This window comes from Podarcis liolepis (assembly GCF_965112155.1).
Source record: "Podarcis liolepis genome assembly, chromosome: 12".
Taxonomy (NCBI): Eukaryota; Metazoa; Chordata; class Lepidosauria; order Squamata; family Lacertidae; genus Podarcis; species Podarcis liolepis.
The window spans coordinates 28,025,942-28,048,302 of record NC_139563.1 but is presented as its reverse complement, the minus strand read 5'-3'; the positions used below and the strand labels follow the sequence as shown (position 1 = coordinate 28,048,302).

The 22,361-nt window shown below is 42.0% G+C and overlaps 2 protein-coding genes and 1 long non-coding RNA gene across 7 annotated transcripts in view; 1 reads left to right on the top strand and 2 right to left on the bottom strand.

Moving 5' to 3' along the window:
• LOC310689759 overlaps positions 1-5,398 on the bottom strand; it is an 11,700-nt gene extending 6,302 nt beyond the window's left edge. Inside the window, exon 1 of one of the 2 annotated variants that reach the window (XR_014517639.1) lies at positions 2,911-5,398. This is a non-coding gene — a long non-coding RNA (uncharacterized lncRNA). The remainder of the gene's footprint in view (positions 1-2,910) is intronic. The other variant, XR_014517640.1, reaches the window with a different exon arrangement.
• BET1 (Bet1 golgi vesicular membrane trafficking protein) lies at positions 2,367-22,361 on the top strand. 4 transcript variants are annotated; one of them, XR_014517635.1, is made up of 5 exons: positions 2,385-2,588; positions 9,277-9,392; positions 10,414-10,470; positions 11,266-11,472; positions 21,681-22,361. XR_014517635.1 is itself a non-coding variant. In XM_083467724.1 (4 exons), the coding sequence occupies exons 1-4, from the start codon at positions 2,570-2,572 to the stop codon at positions 11,419-11,421; spliced, it is 348 nt and encodes a 115-aa protein (XP_083323850.1). In that variant the 5' UTR covers positions 2,367-2,569; the 3' UTR covers positions 11,422-15,240. The 4 variants fall into 4 exon arrangements, 1 of the variants encoding a protein (XP_083323850.1); XR_014517636.1 differs by lacking the exon at positions 21,681-22,361 and adding an exon at positions 19,899-20,260; XR_014517637.1 differs by lacking the exon at positions 21,681-22,361 and adding an exon at positions 15,079-15,240.
• The window catches only part of LOC310689746 (putative acyl-CoA dehydrogenase 6), a 47,206-nt gene continuing 41,175 nt past the window's right edge, over positions 16,331-22,361 (bottom strand). The window contains exons 7-9 of the mRNA XM_083467696.1: positions 21,298-21,459; positions 20,531-20,681; positions 16,331-17,242 (exon numbers count right to left, since the gene is read on the bottom strand). Of these exons, the coding sequence (XP_083323822.1) occupies positions 17,152-17,242; positions 20,531-20,681; positions 21,298-21,459 (404 nt within the window). The 3' untranslated portion in view covers positions 16,331-17,151. The remainder of the gene's footprint in view (positions 17,243-20,530; positions 20,682-21,297; positions 21,460-22,361) is intronic.

Below are 22,361 nucleotides of genomic sequence, written 5' to 3'. Positions count from 1 at the left end.
AGTCACTATCAACTCCCCTCCCTGTCATGGTCCTGGCTGAAACACCAAATGAGATGCAAATACAAGCTTCAGAAAGCCTGATTTCCATTCAAAGCATTTGTCCCTTTGGATCTTCCTGTAGCGCCACTGTCTTTTACTAAAACCGTGAACAGCGTTTTGGGCTATGATTGCAAATGAGGGGGGAGGAGATGCAAATGAGCTGGAAAGCATTGGGAAATTGTGTATGCCTCTGTTCTGTAATTAATTTTTTTTTTTTTAAAAAAAACCCCTCAGTTAATCAGGAGGAGCATAAAGAGAACAGAACAACAAGAGGTTTGTTCACATGGTATACAGTACAAGCTGCCTCTACAGAAGCACAAGTATTTGTGTGAAGGAATGTACACTTTCTGTGTACATGAGAATACACTTGTTGACTGTAATGTGTCAACACCTTTAGGAACGCAATAGGCAACAGCTGCTCCCCCCTGTACTGTATTTAATTCAGCCAAGATTCCAGTTACCTTGACTTTATTCTTATTGCTGTCACATTCCATTGCTATCCTTCTTTTCCCCTGTAGGGAGACTTAGCAGCATGCAGACGAAAGAAGATATTGAAACTGAGAAAACAGTTTTGTAACAGCTTTAGGCAAGGGAAAATAAGAAAGGAAGTTGTACTCGAGTGATTCACTGCTTCCAAATGCCGCATCCCCCCCCCCCCCCGTGAAGGTTATCATCCTGGGAAATAAATCTATAATCCTGAAATGTATGGCATGAGTCACATCCATAATATAGGAAGATAATGCTGAATTCTCATGAAACATTTTGAATGGAGGCAAGTTGTAGGAGAAGACAAATTAGCTTTGCAAATTAATTCTAGGGCATTTCTGAGCTCAGAAGTACAGAGAGAAATCTGAAGCATTACACTAGATGCTGCAGTAGTGCCACCTTTGATATATTCTGCTGAGGATTCAGTAATATTGACTATGGTATTTATTTTAAACATGTAAGTACTGTACTTGGCATTTATATGGTGCTTTACAGCGTAATCGCATGTGCTAACTCAAAGGGGAGCTTTAGGTGACTCATGACCCCATATCTCAAGGACTGCCTCTCTGCACATGAACCAACCGGGACCTCATGATCATCACCGGAGTCCCTTCTGTGCCCTTTCTGAGGGAGATGCGAAATGTGGCGATGTGAGAACAAGCCTTCTCAGAATGCTCTCCCCAGAATTCTCAATATCTGTTTATAGGGGGCAAGCAAAAACAGTTTTATTCACCCAGGCTTTGGGACGCTACTTTTCTGCTCATTACTTTTTGGTCAGCAAGAGCTGCTCAACACTGGAACAGGCTGCCACAAGAGGTGGTGGACTCGCCTTCTGTGGAGGTTTTTAAGCAGAGGTTGAATGATCATCTGTCATGTACAATCTAATTAATATTTCTGCACTGCAGGGGGTTGGAATGGATAGCCGTCAGTGTCCTTTCCAACTCTACAATTCTATGATTCTATGAGTTGGCCCTGCTCTTCTATACACACTATTGGTTGTTTTTACTCTTGCTTTCATACCTGTTTTAAAAGCTTCTTTCTGTAAGTCACTTTAAATTCACCTTTGGGGTAAAAGCGACTAATAAATCTAATATGATATAAATAAACAAATACCCCCCCCCCCATAGGCAAAAACTGTCATAAAGGCGAGGAGCACACACACACTCAAGATATAAGGGAGTATTCTGAGAAGAAATATATTAAACTGAGGCCGGGGTGCATCATAGGCTGTGTTCTACAAATCAACCCACAGCCCCACGTTTTCTAATCCTAATAAACAACCAAAAACTAACGAGCAGCCTCAGACTGCAATTCATTAAGTTAAGTGCGATCCTGTACGTGCCTATTTAGAAGTAAGAGTGCAACAATCCTAACCCCTTACCGGGGAGTAAGACCCCTTGAATTACTTCTGAGCAGGCATGGTTAGGCGTGTTCTGTAAGTCCCATCAAGTTCAACAGATTTCCTCCCCTGGGATAAATGGATTACAGCCGTAGGTGCCCATTAAGCGAGAGGGTGAGAAAGTTGGAACGATGAGCAGGTAAATATGAACCACTTTCACTTCCTTTCCTTTTCCTCGACGGCGTGCTTTTGTTCTTTTTACTTTGCTTTTTTTCATTTTTGATTATTTAGGAATAGGCGAGAGCCCTCCGCCGCATACCTCACCATCCACGCTTATTACTCGCCCGTGGAACTTAAATTTCCCAGCGGAGGCATTGGGTCTCCTGGAACTACATTACCCAGAAACCTCCAGGCCCTGCCGACTTTCCTCTTTGCCTCTTCCCATTCGCTCACGGGGACCTCGTTACCCAGAGAACCTTGCGGGGAAAAAAAACCCAACCAGAACTACATTACCCGGAACGCTTTGCGGGACTTAAGCGCTGTCGTGGCGTTTGTGGGGTGATCAGAGTCTGGCGAAAGAGTTTCGTAAAGCTCCCCCACTTTTGCCCGGCTGAGTGTCGGAAGCAGGCCGGCTTCGAGAGGGGCCCGCGGGTCGCAGGAGCGAGGCTTCACCGCGTCTCCTCCCCCGCCCCACGCAGAGCGAGGATGAGGAGGGCCGGGCTGGGTAAGTGGGGCGCAGTTGGGGAGCGGGGCCTAGGCGGCCTCTGGGGGAGAGAGGCCTGTTGCCTAGCAACCCCGGCTGGGTCTTCAGGCTAACTCTTCCTTTTGCTGCGAAGGCAGTGTTTTCCTCTCGGGGGAAGAGCTTGGGGTGCAGGGGGGAGTTGGGGGTCCCATCAACACCTGGCGGGGGGGGACAGGTTACCTGTCCCTGGAAAGCGTCCCCTGCTCTTTGCACGGAGCTACTGAGCCCTGCAGGGCTTACTCCCGAGTAAGTGTGTGTGCATGAGATGGGCAGCCCGGACGAGAGGAGACGTGTTGTAACTTACTCCTTCCTTACTCCTTGGTGTTGTCTGCTGCCGTCGGGGGTTGGGCCTGGAAGCTCAGCATCTCTGCAGTTGTTACCAGAACCCGCTGCATGTTTTTGCTTAGGCACCTGAGCCTTGTAAACTTGAGTGGTGGATCTCTACGATGCCACCTGTTTCCTGTGATTCATGTTGAGCTTTCATTGAATTACAGCTGTGAGGGGAGAATTTGTACTTCAGTTTCACTTTTTGAACTGAGATTAGAGTTCACTGGTAGTGATAAGTAATCTCACGTTCTGTGATTGGGTAGTAACTGTCCCTACTTAGTGAAATTTAAATAAAAATATTCCCCCACCCCAGGATCAGAAGCTTCATGCCTCTGAATACCATTTGCTGGACTTCCCATGAGCATCTGGTTAGTTGCTAATAGTAATATGAGTAATAACACATATATTCTACCTTTACTTCAAGGAGCACATGGTTCTCCCCACCCTCCATTTTATCCTCAAAACAACCTTGTGAAGTAGGTTAGACTGAGAGTCCATGACTGGTCCAGGGTCATCCAGTGAGCTTCACAGCTGACTGGCAATTTGAGTGTCCTAGTTTGACACTCTAATCATTACACACTGGTTCCCAGGAGAAACAGGATACCGAATTAGACAGGCTTTTGCCAGTGTAGAACAGAATAGCATTTATTGCATTAGTACATAGACCACAGCAGAAGTTTTCCTTTGTAATCAGTAAGGAAGTATGGAGAAGGATGCCTTTGAACAAGGAGTTTTATTCAACTTCTTTGGGTGGGTGAATCCATATTTTGTACTGATCTTCCATGCTATTTTCCCCAAAACTTTTTGGTGCGATTGTTTCCAACAATACAACTGTTCTCTTTCTAGCTAGTGGGGTGAGATGCCATCCCACTTCTTTTGACACAGACTTAATAATGTCTGTCTTGGCCATTCCTCTTCCTTTTCTCTCTTACATTGGGCGCTGGTTTCAATATGAACTGGCAGTATCCAAATCTTTGTCCCAGAAATCCTTTCAACTAGTAGTTCCAATGAGGAAATGATAAAGTTTTTTGAGAGGTGCTCACTATATGTGTCATAACTTAGTGGCAGAGCACACAAAATCCCAGATTCAGTCCCTGGCTTCTCCAGGTAGAACTGGAAAAGACCTCTGTCTGAAACCCTGGAAGGCCACGGCCAATCACTGTACTGTAATTTACTGAACTAAAAGTACCAAGGGACTGACTCTGGATAAGACCCCTTTCATTGTTTCCAGGTCTAGTAGCAGTACTATGAAAACAGCAGCATTTCCCATATGGATGCTCCACATGCAGCCTGGTCTTCATCAGGTTAATCATGTCCCACTGAGTGTTGTGAAATTTTCTCCCTAGCTGTGAGTTCTGTGAAACAAACTCCCACTCTTTGACCTGCGACCCTTTGTGATATTTTCCCGTTTATCAGCAGCTCTTTGGTGGGTGAATGCTAATTTTCATGGATAAGATGGAAAATACCATTTACTGTTACAATGGTAATGCCACGTAATGGGCAGTGAACCCACCTAATTTGAACAGCAAACTAATGGATAGCTAGGGTATTCGTCAAACTCTTAGTCCCTGTGGAATAATTAGGGACTTACACAAAGTTGCCCACACAGTAATTTGGTTATAACGCATTCTGCACAATGAGGTGTTTTCTTCCCTCTCTTGTCTCCTCATGTCCCGCTGAGTATTGTGAAATTTTCTCCCTAGCAGTGAGTTCTGTAAAAGAAAACTCCCACTCTTTGACCTGCGAACCTTTGTGATATTTTCCGTTTATCAGCAGCTCTTTGGTGGGTGAATGCTAATTTTCATGGATAAGACAGAAAATACCATTTACTGTTACAATGGTAATGTCACGTAATGGGCAATGAACCCGCCTAATTTGAACAGCAAACTAATGGATAGCTAGGGTATTCGGCAAACTCTTAGTCCCTGTGGAATACCGGTAATTAGGGACTTGCAGAGTTGCCTGCACAGTAATTTGGTTATAACAAATTCTGCACAATGAGGTGTTTTCTTCGCTCTCTTGTCTCCTCTTTACATCTTTCTTCCATATTTGGATTGATTTGTGAAAATTTTCTCTCTCTTTGCAGTGCAGAAACAATTTGTTTCAGGTGTGGGGAACCTGTGGCTCAGGGCCCAGTTGCAGCTCTCTAGGCCTATCTCTCCAGGTTACACCTCTTGTTAACCACATCCCTCACCATCCCTACTTTGCACCTTCATTAAGTGTTTTGACTTGGTTGGAATGTATCTTTGAACTTTGATAATGCCTCTTGCTTGCCTGGAAGGGAGGAGAGATAGTGGTGTGTTGGAAACCAGTCTACTGTACAAAGGTAAAATTTACCTTAGTTGTTCCACTCACCTTTGCCTCTGATCCTGCCTACCACTGATGTGTGATGTAAGAAGGTTGTCCAGAAGAGAGTGCAGCCCTTAGGCCAATGAAAATGGTTCCCCATCCCTTATTTATTTATTATTACACACACACACACACACACACACACACATATATATATATATATATATATATATATATATATATATATATATATAATATTTATTACTTTTCCAACAATTTAAACACAACAACAACAACAAAAGACAATACAGTACAATACAAAGACACTACATAACACTAACACATTAAACTAACAAAACAAAACAAAAACCGTTTAAAACACATCAAACAAATTCAATATCTTATCTTTCATTCACTTATTTCAACGACCTCCTCACACCTCCCTTTTTGTATTCCACTTCTGTTAATTTTTTCAGCAATTCCTTTCCATCTTCCTCTGTTTTCTATCCTATAATTATCTTGACACATTCTAACCTTATTTTTCCCTTTAATACTCTATTCATCTATTTATACTTAGTTCCTTATAACATTTCTACTAAAGCCATATAACTTCATTCCAACATTTTTCTAACATTCATTAATTTTACAGTATTTCTGTAAATAGTCTTTAAACTTTTTCCAATCTTCTTCCACCGACTCTTCTCCCTGGTCTCGGATTCTGCCAGTCATTTCCGCCAGTTCCATATAGTCCATCAACTTCATCTGCCATTCTTCCCGGGTGGGTAAATCTTGTGTCTTCCAGTACTTCGCAATAAGTATTCTTGCTGCTGTTGTTGCATACATAAAAAAAGTTCTTATTATTACATTTATATTCCACCTTGCCTCTAAGGAGCTCAAGAGACAAAGACTGGCCCATGGTCACAGAGTGAGCTTCATGACTGAGTGCGGATTTGAACCCTGGGCTCTCTGGTCCTAGTCTAACATTCCCACATCTGGGCGTCACAAAGTTAAACAGCTGTCTTCTTGGCTTACCAGCATGGTTCCTTGTTTGAGTGTAATGCGAAGCTAGGGATTCTGAGAGAACATTCCACATGCATCACAGCTGCGTAGACCCCCAACTGAGCCAGACCCCTTGTATTTAGGTAGAGGAAGGTAGAAGAACTCTAAGGGTTTCTGCTCCCATAATAGTCATATGGGAGAAGATGGTCCTGAAGCTACGCAGGTCCCAATCTGTTTCAGATGTGATCACCAGCACTTTGAAGTATGCCCAGAGATGGACTGGCAGTCTGTGCAGACCTGGCAAAATATGATCCCTCTGGGCTGTCTCCGACTACCAGCAGCGTAACCCATTGAAGTTTCTGGCAAGTCTTCAAAGGCAGCTCCCCATACAGCATATTGCAGTAGTCTAATAAACATGTTATCAGGACATGGATAACTGTGGCCAGGCTGTCTGTCCAGGGTCCAGCTTCCACTGACTGTCCAGGGTCTATCAGGACCACCAGGCTACAAACTTGCTCCATATGAAGAGTGCAGCCTCATCAAGAGCAGGTTCAATCTCACCTCCATTCTCAAATGATCCACCCATGGATGAAAACTGAGGAATCTTACCTGTTTATTAGCCCTCATCCAGTCCATTACAGCTTCCAAGCCCTGATTCAGCACTTCCACTGCCTCACCTGACTGATGAGAAAGATAAGTAGAGCTGAGTTTCATCAGTGTACTGATGACCTCATTCCAAATCTCATTGAGTTCTTCATGGAACAAAGGAGGGGGTGGTTTCTCTCCTCTTTGCTGGACTGTCTTATGAGGCATTAGTAGCACCTCACTGATATTGCTGCTTTTTTAATCACACAGAAGTCATGCGTGAGGATATTTTCTTTGCTTTCATGTTGTTTTCTCTTGGGATCTTTGTGGTAAGAGTGTGGGGCAGGGACACTTGCTTCTGGTGATCAGGTGTGTGGACGTTTGAATATTGCAGTTGTGAAATTGCTAAGTGTGTAATCGAAGTGTCATCGGTGGATTCAAGAAACATTCTTGTGGGAGAGATGCAGTTTTGAGTCATTGTCTGAAAGTGACAGCTGAGATTCTAGAAGAATCTGTGGTTTGTATGTTGCGTCAGTCATAAAACAGAAAACATCTGGGTTAAGACATCCCTAGGGTGTGATACGTAACTGAACTTTGACTGAGTAGAGTAATTATTTGATACACAGCTTCCTAAGAAAAGTCAGTGAGCTGGTCTACAAGTTACATAATGAGTATTTCTGATATCTTTCGTTCTAGCCATTTGTAAATATTGTTCCAGCTAAACTCTGTGCATGGAAATCTCACAGGAAAATTAATACACACACACACACACAAATAAAACAAAACTCATTATTTCACTTTTGTTATTGGGGGTCAAATAGTCTTCCAGGCCATAAAGTTTTCAGTAAACTGGCAGAGTGTAAAGCATCTGTAATTAATTTTGGCACTCCCACTTGGAGTGGGATAGGCTTACAGGCTTATAAACTATGCAATTATAAACTTTACAATTATAAACATTGGATTTTGTATTTATTTATTGTTCTGACTGATTTGTTTGTTTGTTTTTATGTGGGAAGAATAATGCAGATCAACCAAAAGGAACGTTTGAGCTAAGGATCATGTTGGCGACAAAATGCAGTCTTCTGCAATGTTTACATTAGGTGGACTGATATAACACTTGCAGTTACATCACTTGTGGTCTTTGTTGCACAGTCATTGCTCTTTAATGCAGGAAAAAAGTCAAAAGTACTTGCTATCTTTTTGCCTGACAGTTTTGTCTTTTTGTGGTGTCTCTGTTTTCGGAAAAGACAGACTCTCAATAACCAGCCTGTTGAAAGTTGTGGTAATGTCCGCTTCCAAAAGTCTCCTTAAAGTGGTGGGCTACAGACTGAAGCACTGATTAAAATTGGAAATAAATTAAGGCCAGTTAAAATTGCCAATAATTATTCTAAACAGTACATGTTGTATTTTCAGATTATTTGGCTACACCATGGATTTTCTTTCAGATGTGCACATAACAGCTTGTGTGTTGACTAGGGCAGCTTGTACTTTCATAGTGTTGAAAAGGAGTTCCTTGCTAATTCTAGTCTGGTGACTCCGATGACTTGCATGTCCGGAGACCTGAATGTATGCAGCAGAGCTTCCAATGTTGTTTCTAAGTAGCTCTGCCATGCCATATTGCAGGCACTGAAGAGTGAGTTACAAACAGTACTTCCTTAAAGGCTGGGGTGAGGAACCTGGGGCCAACACAGTGGTGGACTAAAGTTCCAAGCACCCAGCCAGCATGGCCAGTGGTCAAGAATGATGGGAGTTGCAGTCCAGCAAGAAATGCCATTAATGGCTTGTTTTTGCATTTGTGTGACACAGCATGAAGCAGCTGCGCTGTGTGTGTGTGTGTGTGTGCGCATGTATGAAATATTTACAGCATGGATTTGGGGTTTCTTTTAACACTTAAAATCTATGCTGTAAAAATGGATATTGTTGCATGTAGCTCTGGCTGTATCCATGGCTGTCCACTAATTGTTGTAGTGTAGTAAATTATCTTTTGAGCCATCTGGTAGCATTTGAATGTACATGAGGAATTCATTCAGATATGCGTCTCTGTTCAAGTATAATCAAGATGGTGCAACAGGAGATGATTCAGCAAGGCATTAGCATTTTGGAAGGTGAAAGAAAGAACAGTGATGGACCTGCATGTTTGTCAGGATGGAAGTTGTGGGAATGGGAGTGATTCTGGACTGTTCAATCATTTTTGAATGATATACACTTCTGGATCCAAAGGTTCCCTTTGGTTTGGAATTGTATGTGAAAAAGTTTTGTGGGGAGGCATTTGGTGGAGTAGGTACATTTGTTTGTGTTCCCTTCATCTCCTTTCTTCATATACTTTGGGTCTTCATCTTGTGTAATACCAGTGCCTGCCTCAATCTCTTTAGACAGGTGTAATAAAAGGAAATTGCTCTTCCCCCTCTAGAAATCCTGTTTGTTTTGTTTTTTGCTCTATTTATGGGGTCTAAACTGATGTTCTTCTTAGGTGAAGGAGCTGCTGGCGGCAATTATGGCTACAGCAACAGTGGGTACAGTGTATTTGAGGAAGAAAATGAGAAGTTAACAGAAAGTTTGCGTTCAAAAGTCACTACCATAAAATCAGTAAGTATATTATTATAGAAGCATTAAAATTGATGGCAGTACATAATGCTTGCTCAATCAGGGTAATAGCAATATAGTCGCAAAAACTGAGACAGCTTAATTGAATTTGGGCAAAATATTGCCCATCAGAAGGCCTAGTGGACTCATTCGTGGAACAAATTTTCTGTCTAATTGGATTTGAGCTCCTGCTGACCTTTCTGGCTAATCAAGATATTAGTTACAGGTTGGGAAAGCAGAAGCTCTGCTTATTTGGCACACCGTGACTAAGGGTTGCATTCCCAAAGGACTTATAAGTCAGCAAGGTCAGTTAACCGACCTACCAGTAAACCATCAGGCTAAATTATTCCTATTCCAATGGAATAAATATAGCTAAATGGGTTGTGTCAAAGCAAGACAATTCTCACCCCCATCAGCCTATGTTATTTGAACCACAGTGTGTCATGTGAGAGCAAGGGTGCTGCAGATAAAGTACAGTAAATCTAATTTGATTGGGCATTGTACACTATAAGGAAGATAACTGTTCTCTACTGCAGGCTTCCCCAACCTGGTGCCCTCCATATGTTGTTGGACTACCACACCCATCAGGGAACCAGGCTGTAGAAGGCTGCACTATAGCACATCTCTTACAGCATAAATATGGAGGTGGTTTAAAATACTCAAGTAGAATGAAAACAAAAACTGGGGTATGTTAAATAACTTGAAGCATCTCATATCAAGAAATAAAGAAATTTGAACAAAAGATTTGTAACATGACACTACAAAATATCAATACTTGGCTTGAGTTGCTGTTAGTTTGAGACAAGTTTTATACAGTATCTGAAAGCCGTAGACTAGAATTTACTATTATAGACTAGAATTTACTATTATCTTTTAGAATATTTTCAGAGTTGCCTGTATCTTGGATCTTTAAGATGATTCCAGAAAGCATATTAGCTACATTTGATGTTTCCCAAAGAAACTTAGTTTTGCATGATGTAATCCAGTTAGCAGTATGGGATCACAATCTTCTTTTTCCTCATAGCTTTCCATTGAAATTGGATCAGAAGTCAAACAGCAAAATAAAATGCTAGCTGAAATGGTATGTATATGATTAAAGTATTCAGTTCCTTTAGATGAATTTAGAATTTGTTTAACTCTCTGACTGATAAATTTAGTTGCACATTCTTTTCTGAAATGTGTCAGTATATAATTTGTTGGGTTTTAATTTTTTTTATAAACCTGTAATTTTGAATTCTAATAGTAGATGTGCTTTTATTTCCAGAAAAAAATTCTAGGTATCAATTTTTCAAACATTTTCATATGTTTACTTAAATTATTTTGAGATTTCTCTCTAGAATTTGCATCAACGTCAAAATATGCCTATAAATTTTGTGGTGTGCCTGGCCACAGTTTTCTTAATTAAAAAAGAAAAAGCGCTCTTTTCTGGTCAGAACGACACATGCAGAATCTGGCTTTCCCCACCTGGATGGTGAACCATGTTGTCAATTGGTGCCCTTCCATTTCCAATTTCATAGGTGAAGCTGAGCTTGGGGAACCCTTTCTAAAAAGGTAAAAAATTCACTGCTCATCTGTTTGGGAGGAAGAGCTAGAGTCAGACTCCCTTTCCCCCTTAAACAGATGATTGCAAGGAGTTTAAGTGGCTTTGCAAGCAGAGTCTCTAAAAGTCCCTTGGCACACATGCTGCTTTGGATCATGGCAAAGCTGTTTATTTATCACATTTATATTCCACCTTTCCTCTAAGGAGCTCAAGACGGTTAGCATGGTTGTCTTTCTGCCCCACCCCCAAATTCCCACAGCAACTCTGAGGAGCCATTCTTTGCTAGTTTAGTGTTGCAAATTAAAATTAGACTAATTTCCTACTTTGTTACTACAGGACAATGAATTTGATACAACAAGTGGATTTCTTGGTGCCACGATGGGTAGACTGAAAACACTCTCCAGAGGAAGCCAAACAAAACTCTTATGCTACATGATGCTGTTCTCCCTGTTCGTTTTTTTTGTAATTTACTGGATTATTAAATTGAGGTGATGCATATTCTCCAATGCGAGATGATTTGCGCCACGTCAAGATCCTAGGAAGGTATCTGCGAAAAATGATCAACTATTTTTTGTAAACTGCATTAAGTATTAATGCGTGTGGTTTCTCAATGATTATCAGGCCAGAACTACTTCTATTTTTAAAACCCTTATTTTGTAGGGTTCTTAAATTGAATTCTGCTCAAGGCTGAGCACTCTGTAGAGCGCCCCCCCCCCAAAAAAAAGAGAAGTTACATTGTGGAGTGAAGTGTATATATTAAGAATGACATGCAAAGGATTTTTTAAAAAATGTCTAAAAGCACCAGTTCCACTTTCCAAATACCACTAACAATAAAATGAACGAATTGCATTTGATGATGCTGTAAAGTTATATTCAGTTGTTGTTTTTTAATGAAGTACATGATCGTGGCAAAGCAAAGTACTGTTAAGCCTCGTTGTTTCAATGGGAAAGGTCAGCATGTGCTTAACTTTGGCTGGATTATGTCCATGGCAGTTTGTTCATTCCTGCAGTTAGAATTTATATTAACCAGAACTGTTAAAAAGAATGGCTGATGTGTGGAGCGGCTAATTTTCTCAGTATCTTAAGTTGCCTTGTGACTGCTTTTTTGTGGTGTTAGGGTTTCAACAAAATCGGCAAGTGGTCCAACCCACAAAGAGTGAGCGTGAAAGTGGGCTTCTGTGTCTGGATCTCTATGGTTCTTGTGTCCCGTTCATAGAATCATGGAGCTGAGAGGTCCTTCCAATGTAATCCTCTTCTACAGCATCCCTCATAGGTTGGCACCCTGCTCCTACTTAAAAGCCTTCAATGAAGGAAAAGCTACCACCTTCTGAGGTAGCCTCTCCCATTGTCAATCAGCTTGTATCGCCAGGAAGTTCTTCCTGCTTAGTCTAAATCCTTTTTTTGGGGGGGAGGGGTTGTTCTAATCCACTAGTTTTAATTCTGGACCAACAGAGACTAGATTTGCTCCATAATCTTTGTGACAACTCTTCAGATATTTGAAAATAGCTATCTTGCTTGTCTCTTCTCCAGGGTAAGCTTCAACCTAACTTTCCACCTAGCACCTGGGCTCCTAGTCCCTCACACACACACCCCTTCATTGCCTTCCTTGGAACGCATTCTGGTTCATCAGGATCCTTTGAGAATGGCAGTGCCCAGAACTGGACCCAGTACTCTAGATAAGGCCTGACCAAAGCAAAGTAGTATCATTACTTCTTGCAATCTGGATACAATCCTTCAAGACAACCTGGAATAACAGTTGCCTTTTTAATTGCCTCACACTGCCAACTCATGTTTATTTCTTTTAACGTGTTGAAACCAGTCCAGAGTGCACATCTGGCTAATTCCGCTTTCTCTTTCACCCTTGTCATGAATCTCAACATAGCATTGCCTCTTCTCCCAAGCTCCCACTGCTTCCATCTCCTCAACCAGTTCTTCCTTATTGGTGAGACTCGGGTCTAGGGTAGCAGTTCCTGCAGTTGGTTCCAGTAGGCTTATAGTTCTGTGTCCCTCTCTGGGTTAGGCAAAATGGTTGCAAATCAAAATAATGCTACATTATTTTTGTTTTCATTAGTTAAACCTTGATAGCTTATTACATAGACTTACTGGTTAATATAACAGCAAAAGCTTCTTACACTTTCCTTGGTGTCGGTCTCATTGAACTTATTTGGATTTACTTCTGAGTAGATATGCATAGGATTGCATTATAAATTGCTAGCTGTGGTATAGACAATGTCATTTGCTTTTTTCAGGAAGATTAAACTATTTTCTAGCGCTGTAGTCTTCAGCCTTTTCAGACCTGGGCCCCACCTTTAACTTGATGCACTTCAGAACCATTTTCTTATTAAGGTATATTTATATGGTGCCAGGGCTGCTGTTGCAATCCACCTTGGATTAGGCCCAACCCACCAGTATGAAGAGCAGTATACTAGACTAGGAAGCTCTGATCAAAAGTTAAGACTTTGCCAGGTTGTTGAAATATTGTACAAGCATATTTGTAAGCTTCAGGGGGGAACAGAGCACAAAAATATTTGGAGCTGCTGTGATGGCTACAGACATTCTTTCTGAGAAGTAATGCCAAATTGATTAATTCAGTACAAAATACTTCCTGAATATGGAAATTCCCTACTTCGTCAGCCAGTTTCCTGGGACAGCTGCAGGACAAGAGTGAGGCTGTGGCAGTAAAGTAGTTTTCCGACTGATTACATGGTCTCACGGTAGCCAGATTTGTGGGAGCTCTTTATGAGATATGGGGCTTTCACCTTGGCAGGCTGCCATTTCTGCAGAAGTTAAGAGGGGCTCATCTTAACACAGTTCCACTATTTTAGGAAATGGTAAAAGAACATGTAGTCTTGGAAATTATCTTTGAGAGGGCTTTGTCCAGAAAGGCAGCCTATAAATATTTTAAATAAGCTATCCCAACTACTGCTTGCCAATCAGATGTTAACCCATCTATCTAGAACCTCAGCCAATCTAATCTGCCTTTATGAAATGACCGGGAGCAATGTATTGTGGAATTGTATTCGCTAGAGGTGAATGATGATTTTTTAAAAAATAAATCAATCTCTAGATTGCAGAAATGGTAGAGTGTATACACTGAGGGATCTTGTGATGGCCAACTCAGTTGTACTGCATCTGATCATTGATAAGATCGGTCACATGATCCCATTAACAAGGGCTGAGGAGAGGGTTCAGGTCATGAAGATTTCCCATTCCACCAGCTCTATAAATACATGGCACCAGGGCTTTTTATCAGGGAGTAGTCAAGGGTACGCAGCACTGGCACCTCTTTTTTGTTGTTGTTAAAACATGCGGCACTTACTGTAACAACTTCATGGTGAGCACTATGGAAAAGAGCACTGCAAGGCACCGTATTGGCAGGAGCAAGGATATATTGATGCGTTCATGTGCTTTAGAACTCCTTTCTGCAGATAACTTTTAATATTTGTATTTTTTAAAAAATACTCAAATGAAATGTGTCATGAGTTATAGTTATTGTTATAAAATTTAAAAATGGCTGCAATTTACTGAAAATAGCACTTCCATTGTGGTAATTCTTAGAAATGGTGGGGGATATCCTATCCAAAATTCATATATCCACAGTGTCTCTGCTGAAGTAGGTTAGTGACTGGCCCAAGTTTACCTAGTGAGCTTTGTGTCTGGGTGAATTTGAAGCTTCCCAATCTAAGTCAGGCAACTTGACAGCTAGAAGAAAGGGAGAGCGCAGTTTACCAGCCCAAAGGCCTTTGGGGCAACAGTGCCTACAGCTTTCTGGGTAGATCATCATGGTCAGAGGGAGACCAACTCAGATTCCATTCAGAAGCTGGCGAAGAAGCAGCAGCTGCTGCAATGCTTCTTTTCCTCTTCCCCTCACCAATCTATATTTCTTCTGCATCCCTCTGTTACATTGTGAGCCTGTGGGCAGAGAAGGTCTCATTTTTTTAATATCTGTATGGCACTTAGAAGATTTTAAAAATCACCAAAGTGCTCAATATTAAACTATGCTGGCTTAATACTAACTTCAAAAAAAATGTGAATGGGTGGCCGGGGTTGGGGTTGGAGAAAGCCACCTACTGAAGAAAAAAAACATACATAAAACTAGAATTTGACACTAATGTTGAACTGTTTGTTAAATATTTTTTAAAATCCTAGAACTGCTGCCTCACCTACAGTTTATAAGAAGAACAGAAAATTTGATCTTACTCTTTCTTCCAACGTTGTTATTTCATCACTAATTTTTTTAATGAATGAATGAATTGATGCATCGTTCTTGTTTTGCAATCATAAAACTCAATAAATATTTTTTTAAAAACAGTTCTGTGGTAGAGAAAATAACATAAATTTAAAACTCTTGGTATTGAGCTGTTACAAGGGTAAGACTTGGAGCGGGGTAGACAATTCCAGAGATCTCCCACTTCTTTACTGAGTGTTTGTTTGATCATTAGAATACAGTGGTACCTCTAGTTACGTACTTAATTCATTTCGGGGATCCGTTCTTAACCTGAAACTGTTCTTAACCTGAAGCACCACTTTAGCTAATGGGGCCTCCCGCTGCTTCCAGAGCAGGATTTCTGTTCTCATCCTGAAGCAAAGTTCTTAACCCGAGGTACTATTTCTGGGGCAGCAGAGTCTGTAACCTGAAGCGTATGTAACCCGAGGTACCACTGTATTGGGGCACCTGGGCACTCGTTCTATTGTGGCTATAGTTCTTGCCCCTTTTTTTTCTCTTCTCTAGCCAGTCCTTCCGACTGACAAGCCAAGCAGGTGAGACAGACTACAGTGGTACCTCGGGTTACATACACTTCACAGACTCCACTAACCCAGAAATAGTGCTTCAGGTTAAGAACTTTACCTCAGCATGAGAACAGAAATCGTGCTCCGGGGGCATAGCAGCAGGAGGCCCCATTAGCTAAAGTGGTGCTTCAGGTTAAGAACAGTTTCAGGTTAAGTACGGACCTCCGGAACGAATTAAGTACTTAACCCGAGGTTCCACTGTATCTGTGTGTGGCTGCTTCAGTCCCTTTTACCCAGGAGCTCCAGACTTAGGATTTAGTGGGCTGAGAGCAGGGCGACTAAATAGCAAAATGAGGGGGGCAAAGGGATATTTCCTACTATGGCTACTACCCCCATCCGTCTAGCCAGTGGCCTGATGAAGGCCAGTCACGTGGACACAAAAGGGGCAAGAGATCAAAACAAGTCCTTTTAAAGCAGATAAACTTTAAGATAGCAATGTGCAATGCGTATTGTGAGCGGTGAAAGTTATTACTATGAAATCCCATCATTTGCGAACTGTTTCAGGATCTGAATCGTCTGTCATAAATGTAAACTGCATGCCTCACTCTTGCACTGTTCAGATGGGTAAGGCTTTGTTTTTGCTTTAGACAAAATAAATAGTGCGAGCCAGTTCTTCAAAATTTAAAAATATTTTTTATTCAGCTTAGTACAGAGCCAGTGTTTGCAACTTATTGCAAAGTCAATTACCACTTCTTGATTGTCAGATGCGTTAACAAATTACACTAATTTAGCCAACCAGATGGAATTTTAGGGGGTTTGCTTTGAAACATGTTCTGTGAATTACCCATTTTAATTGTCTCCTCTCTGAAAACGGCTACGCTAACAATAAACCTAAACAATTACTCTGGAGCAGCCTAGATATGTGCTGTGCACACAAAGGTGTGCAATCAATACTTTGCTATTCCAATTGAGGAATTGCCGGAAGCCTCCCTTGGAGCAGAGAGGATTCACACAGGCATTTAAGAAACTCTTATTGGTATTTGAAGTTCTTCTTGACACATGATGAGGGTCTTCTATTATATGGAATTTAAAAGCAAATAAACAATTGCACTTCTACAGCAATTAAAAGCAGGCCCAGAAAAAACAATCTTTCACCAGAAGCTACTGCTCAAAGCTCTGGTTTTTGTGACGTATTTAAAATGTTTTAGCTTTGTAAGAATAGCCAGAGAAGTAGTCCATCTTTGCCCAACCAGAGAGTGAGTATAGGTCATGCCATATAATATTTGAGGTAAAATAAGGTTGCATGTGTTTCTGGCAATGATTAGGTATGGTATTACCATATAAGGCACAATCCCCAGCAACATGAATGTTAAGAACATTCAAGGTAAGTAACTCTTAGAATAGATCTTTTGGATATTTTTCCCTCACTTACAGAATCTTCCCAATTCAGCTTACTGAAATGTAAGCAGAGATCAGCAGGAGTCCTGGGAGTTACTTCCTTGGTAAGATGTCCATATACTTGCATATAATAGAAAGCATGACCTCATCAGCACCAGCTCCTATGGAGAGCAATCTAGAGTCTCTGCGAAGGAAAAACAAAGCAAAAATAACATTGGCAAAACGAAGATTGTCCCATCTGGCAACTTTTAAACACAACTGCAGTTAGGTGTTCTTATTACTGCATAGAATGTTAGGTTCTGAAAGAAGTTACCCTCCGCCCAATTAAATGAATGAACCAGTAAGTCACTGTTTAGTTTAAAATGCAAATTGACTCTTTGGAAATTGAAACTCTTCAGCTGAGCCTCAGTATCATGTAGTCAAAAAACAACTACACACAGCCAGCCCTCATTTTTCTAGGGAAAGGGCATGGCTGGCTGGAACGCTTGACAAGAGCATTCCGCAACTTTTTCTTGCAGATCCCTCCTCTTGCTTTAATTTCTTACAAGCATGGGGAAGGACTGTGCCTCAGTGGTATGCTCTGCATGCAGAAGGTCCCCGAGTATCTCCAGGTAGAGCTAGCAATTTCCTGTCTGAAATCCTGGAGAGCCTCTGCCCCGTCAGTGTAGACAATATTCCACAGGATGGACCTATAGTCTGACTTGGTATATGGCAGGTTCCTATGTTCCTCAGGGAAAAGCTCTGAATATTTCACCCTCTGTGCCCATGGTGGCAGCCCAGTCTTTGAAGTGAATGGGGAAACTTACCAACAATATATTCACCCAATGGGGCAATATATGTGTGCCTCCTCCCATATGAAAGAACTGCTGGGTTGAAATAACTACAGTAGCTGGTCAAATTAATTTGTCCAAGCAAGTGGGATTTCTAAACTACTTGCATGATAAACACAATATTTTAAAAAATGTGCATTTGTGGTAAGGGACGCATACCCACAAACAATGTGTCCATTTGTACAATCATATAGCCAAGGTATTCCATGAAAACTCTTGTATAAGTAAAAAGAGTGACACAGAGAAGGAAGTTGATAAATAGAAATCCCAGAGCGTGGCAATTGAGGTAAGCAGACTTTTTGTAAATTAATTCTTCCACAGCACTAGAGGGGGAAATGATTCCATAGCCAAGAGCAATTTTGGAAAGGTTGATCCAAGAATAAGACAGCTGACGGACTTGCATGGTGCCTGACTAAAGTATTCCTCTATGGAGCAACTTGCAGCCCAAACGCAGCAGCCAGATGCTATGGGATATGATGGCTGTAGTAATGCAAACTGACCTATGCGTCAGACGCTTACTAAAGGCTGTGCAGCAGAAACATCACCAGGGAGTGAGGTTAAGGGTGCATGCTGCTCAGTTATGAGAGACAAACCTCCCTCCTGTGACAACGTCATTGACAACAGTCATAAAGTCTGAGCAAAAGTAGCAGCATTTATCGAAAAGCTTTCCATGTCCCCAGAAAAATAAAATGTAGTTCGTTCTATGACTACGTAATACTGTATATCTGGTGAGGGTGGGTGGGCAAGAGGGATGAGGAATGAAGTCAATCTCTGACTTTCATTTGGGAAAGCAAAGAACAGTTTTTCTAAGGAAGTTACCAAATATTCTTGCAGAAAGGAAGAATAGAAAGGCAGGGGGGGGACTGTCTGTAGCATTCCTGCTACCGCCCCTTCAGCCTGGCCAGGATTCAAAGATGGATACTTGCACACACAACTGGAACTTTATAAATTGCATTTGGCTGAAGAGTTTCAATTCCCAAAAGTACAATTTGCATTTTAAACTAAACCGCGAACAAAGGGCATGATGTTTGCTGAAAGACCGATGCTTTGCATCTGGCTCATAAATGGACATAAGACAGAACAGGTAAAGAAAGTCCTTTAGAAAGTCTTTCAAGCCAATGGCAGCTGGAAGGCACAAGCAGAATTCGCTGATCTGACAGCCCAAAATAATACTTCTGCCATATTTTTTTAAAAAAAACCATACCAGAGGAGTTAATAATTTATGTAATGAGGTTGTTCCAGGCCAAATCACTAACCCAGCTCTAGTTTTACACTTCCGGGAGCAATTCAATCTAAATTTCTGAGGGCTATTCTTCAAATACCGCATTGCATGCCCAATGCTGCCCTGTGTCAAGGTCAGCCTTCAGAAGGCCAAAGCCGGGGCTTGGCTTGCCGTTTTCAACTTTGCCTGAAGCTCACCTTCCATCCAACTGGCTCAGCCCCACTCACCCTTCAGGATGGCTTTCAGTCTGTATGGGTTAAGCCAACCCACAAACGCCAGCTATATGGATTATCCCTGGGCTCCCTCATCCCTCTGGGACATGAAAAGGCTGGAGTGGCTCTCAAACGGCCTACTGTAAGATGTTGAATGGCAGCGCAGTTTAGGTTCAACCTCCAACCACACTCTGACTGACAGAGCACTCCAGCCACTCAATAAGCCAACTCTCTATCTCTATACTCTAGGTCAGGGGTCTGCAACCTTTAAGACAAAAAGAGCCACTTGGACCCGTTTCCGAAGAAAAAAAACACTGGGAGCCACAAAGCCATTGCATGTGCGCCGCTGCCCTCCGATCTGACAGCGGGCGGGAAGGTGACGTCGGGATGGTGCGTGACTAACGCACGCACCGCCCCCATGCGACATCACAGCCAGTACAGCACCCGCCACAGTGGGGAGTGTCGGGGCGCACAATGCGCCTCCTCCCCTCGCTAGTATCCACCCCGGAGCCACAGCAAAGGTGTAAAACAGCCACATGTGGCACCGGAGCCGCGGGTTGCAGACCCCTGTTCTAGGTCAAAAAGCATTGCGGAGCTTTCATTCTGGCATGCCTAAAGGCTATTCCCTCAGCAATGCTGGAGGCAAGCTACCAAGACTGCAAGTGCCCATGTGCTTCTGGAGAGGTTGAGTTTGCAACCCATGTCCTCCCACACTGCTCCGTTTATGGAGATCTGCTAGAAAGCAACACGCGCCAGGAACTGTTGTTAATTTTTTTAATGCTGATGACCATTTTAATTCATTTTATGCTACTTTTATTACTTTGTTTTATTTCATTTCCCCCCCTTATTGTATACATATGGATAATATGTTCTATGTACTCCTTACCCTGGTTTCTAAATGCTGGCCATTGACTGTAATAATAAACATTTGAACTAAACAGTGGCTTGCCTATTTAGCAGGAGTCTCCTGTGTGTGTGTGTACACTTCTGAATTCCATCAATTGAGCTTAAAATACCAAATTGTGATGTACTGCTTAAAGTAGGGTTGTGAAGAAATATGTTGGATGCATGGATGTAATAACATAAAGATACCTTCCCCATATTTATATTAACTCCAAGCATACAACACCTTGCATTCTGAGAAACAAAACATTTAAATCAAAGGTTATTTCTTCTATCTATATATTGATCACAGAGTATTCACTCACCTGTAGAGTCTGCTCACAAGCACCTCATTAGTGAACCCCATTCCTCCCCAGAACTGGAGACAACTATCTGTTAACTCCCGAGCCAGACGCCCTGCCTTTAATTTAGCCATGGATGCAAATTTGGTCACATCATTGCCACAGATATACAGAGCTATAATAAAAAAAGACATAAAGAATACATTTTAAGAATGCCTATATGGATATTTTGTTTGTTAGGTTTTATAGTTTATATGTCTTTCTTCCATCATGGAACCTAAGGCGGCATACTTGCAGTTCCATCCAAGCAGAGACCACAGCCAGACCTCCTTAGCTTCAGCAAGATGGTGGCTTAATGTGTCTCCATGGATGATAGGGCTATCAATGGCTGCTAGCCATAATGGCTATGCATTACCTCCAGAGTCAAAGGTGGTATGTCTGAATACCGCTTGCTGGGATTCACAGGTGGGGAGAGTGGTACTGAGCTCATGTCCTGCTTGTGGGCTTCCCAGAGGCATCTGGCTGGATGTTGTTGCATGAGCTAGGCCTTTGATCTGATCCAACAAGCAGATAAATCCTAACAAAATAGTATGGGGGTTTCCCCCCAATACTGTCTGTGCACGAATGTACCAGACTCCAGCTTGCACAACAGGACTTCACTTTCTCCTCCAGCCTGCAGTCTCCCAAGGACCCTCAAAATCTGCTCCGGAAAGTTGAGGATGGGAATCTCTCTCCCCCCCCCCCGCCCCCCGGTCAAGCAGATATCTGAAGCAAAACTTCAATCCACTTACCAATAGCCCGATAGAGTAAAGATCGAAGGAGTTCCACCTCCGTCGCTAATTCTGCCAGACGAAAGTGCACTGTTTGGTTATGAAGTATTGGCTGGTTGAATGCCTTACGCTGGCGAGTGTAATCGACCGTCTCTTGTATCACATTCTCTAGTGGCATCAAAACTATAGAAATTGGAGAATGAAAGAGGAAGTGAGTTTAATGAATGACTTTTCCGCAAAGGTTATGAACCCTAACCCTTTGTATTTACTGGAGAAGTGGCCCATAACGACAAGGGTAAATATGGTCGTGTGTGTGGCCCTAGAGCCTGTGGTTAAACAATGACTGCTTCGTTCAGACTTAGTTCACACACCCATGCGCATCGTTCCATTGCTCTTCTTCACAGGCGTTTCTGTGAATGGACCACTGAAAAGCATTGTGGGCGAGAAGATGAGAGGCAAAAATGAAAGTTTCACCCGTGACAACCCGTTCACTCATGCAAGTCCTCAAGCAACAAACAGGAATGTTCATTCACAGAGGGCCCGATTCCCCAATTCAGGGTAGATTAACTTGCGACCTCCAAACAAGTTACTGTTTGGAAACAGCTTTAAAGGACATGATATGTCATATGTCTTGGAATGGATCACTAAGGTATTAATTTACTTACAGCACGTGTTTCCTTGAAAATAAGTCCTACTGTGCTCTATGGTGTTTACTGCCTGGAAACGACACTTAACACCCCATGGCTCATGCTAGCAGCTCTGAGAGACCCTAGGGGATGGGAGAATCCAATGTACACCTCTGTATAGGCTTGTTCACCTGTTAACAGTTCTAAGGAGAAATCTCCACCTGGGAAGAGTCCAATACATTCTCTCAAGCAACCCTCCTAATGGGGAAAAAGTGAATCAGGATATACTGTGTCTATTTGAACACTGTTACTCCTTTCTTTTCCTCTCTCCCCACCTCTCTTTCTCTCTCACTGTCACTCCTCACACACACAGATGCACACGCAACCCAAAAAAACCTCCGTTTTTCTTTCATTGCATGAGTTACATTTCATATTCAAATAAAATGTGGTTGCACTCTG

Excerpts from the sequence above, each read along its gene's own strand:
- BET1 (XM_083467724.1), top strand. Across the intron at positions 9,393-10,413 it reads AAGTCACTACCATAAAATCA|CTTTCCATTGAAATTGGATC; the intron begins GTAAGTATATTA and ends TTTTCCTCATAG. Across the intron at positions 10,471-11,265 it reads ATAAAATGCTAGCTGAAATG|GACAATGAATTTGATACAAC; the intron begins GTATGTATATGA and ends TTGTTACTACAG.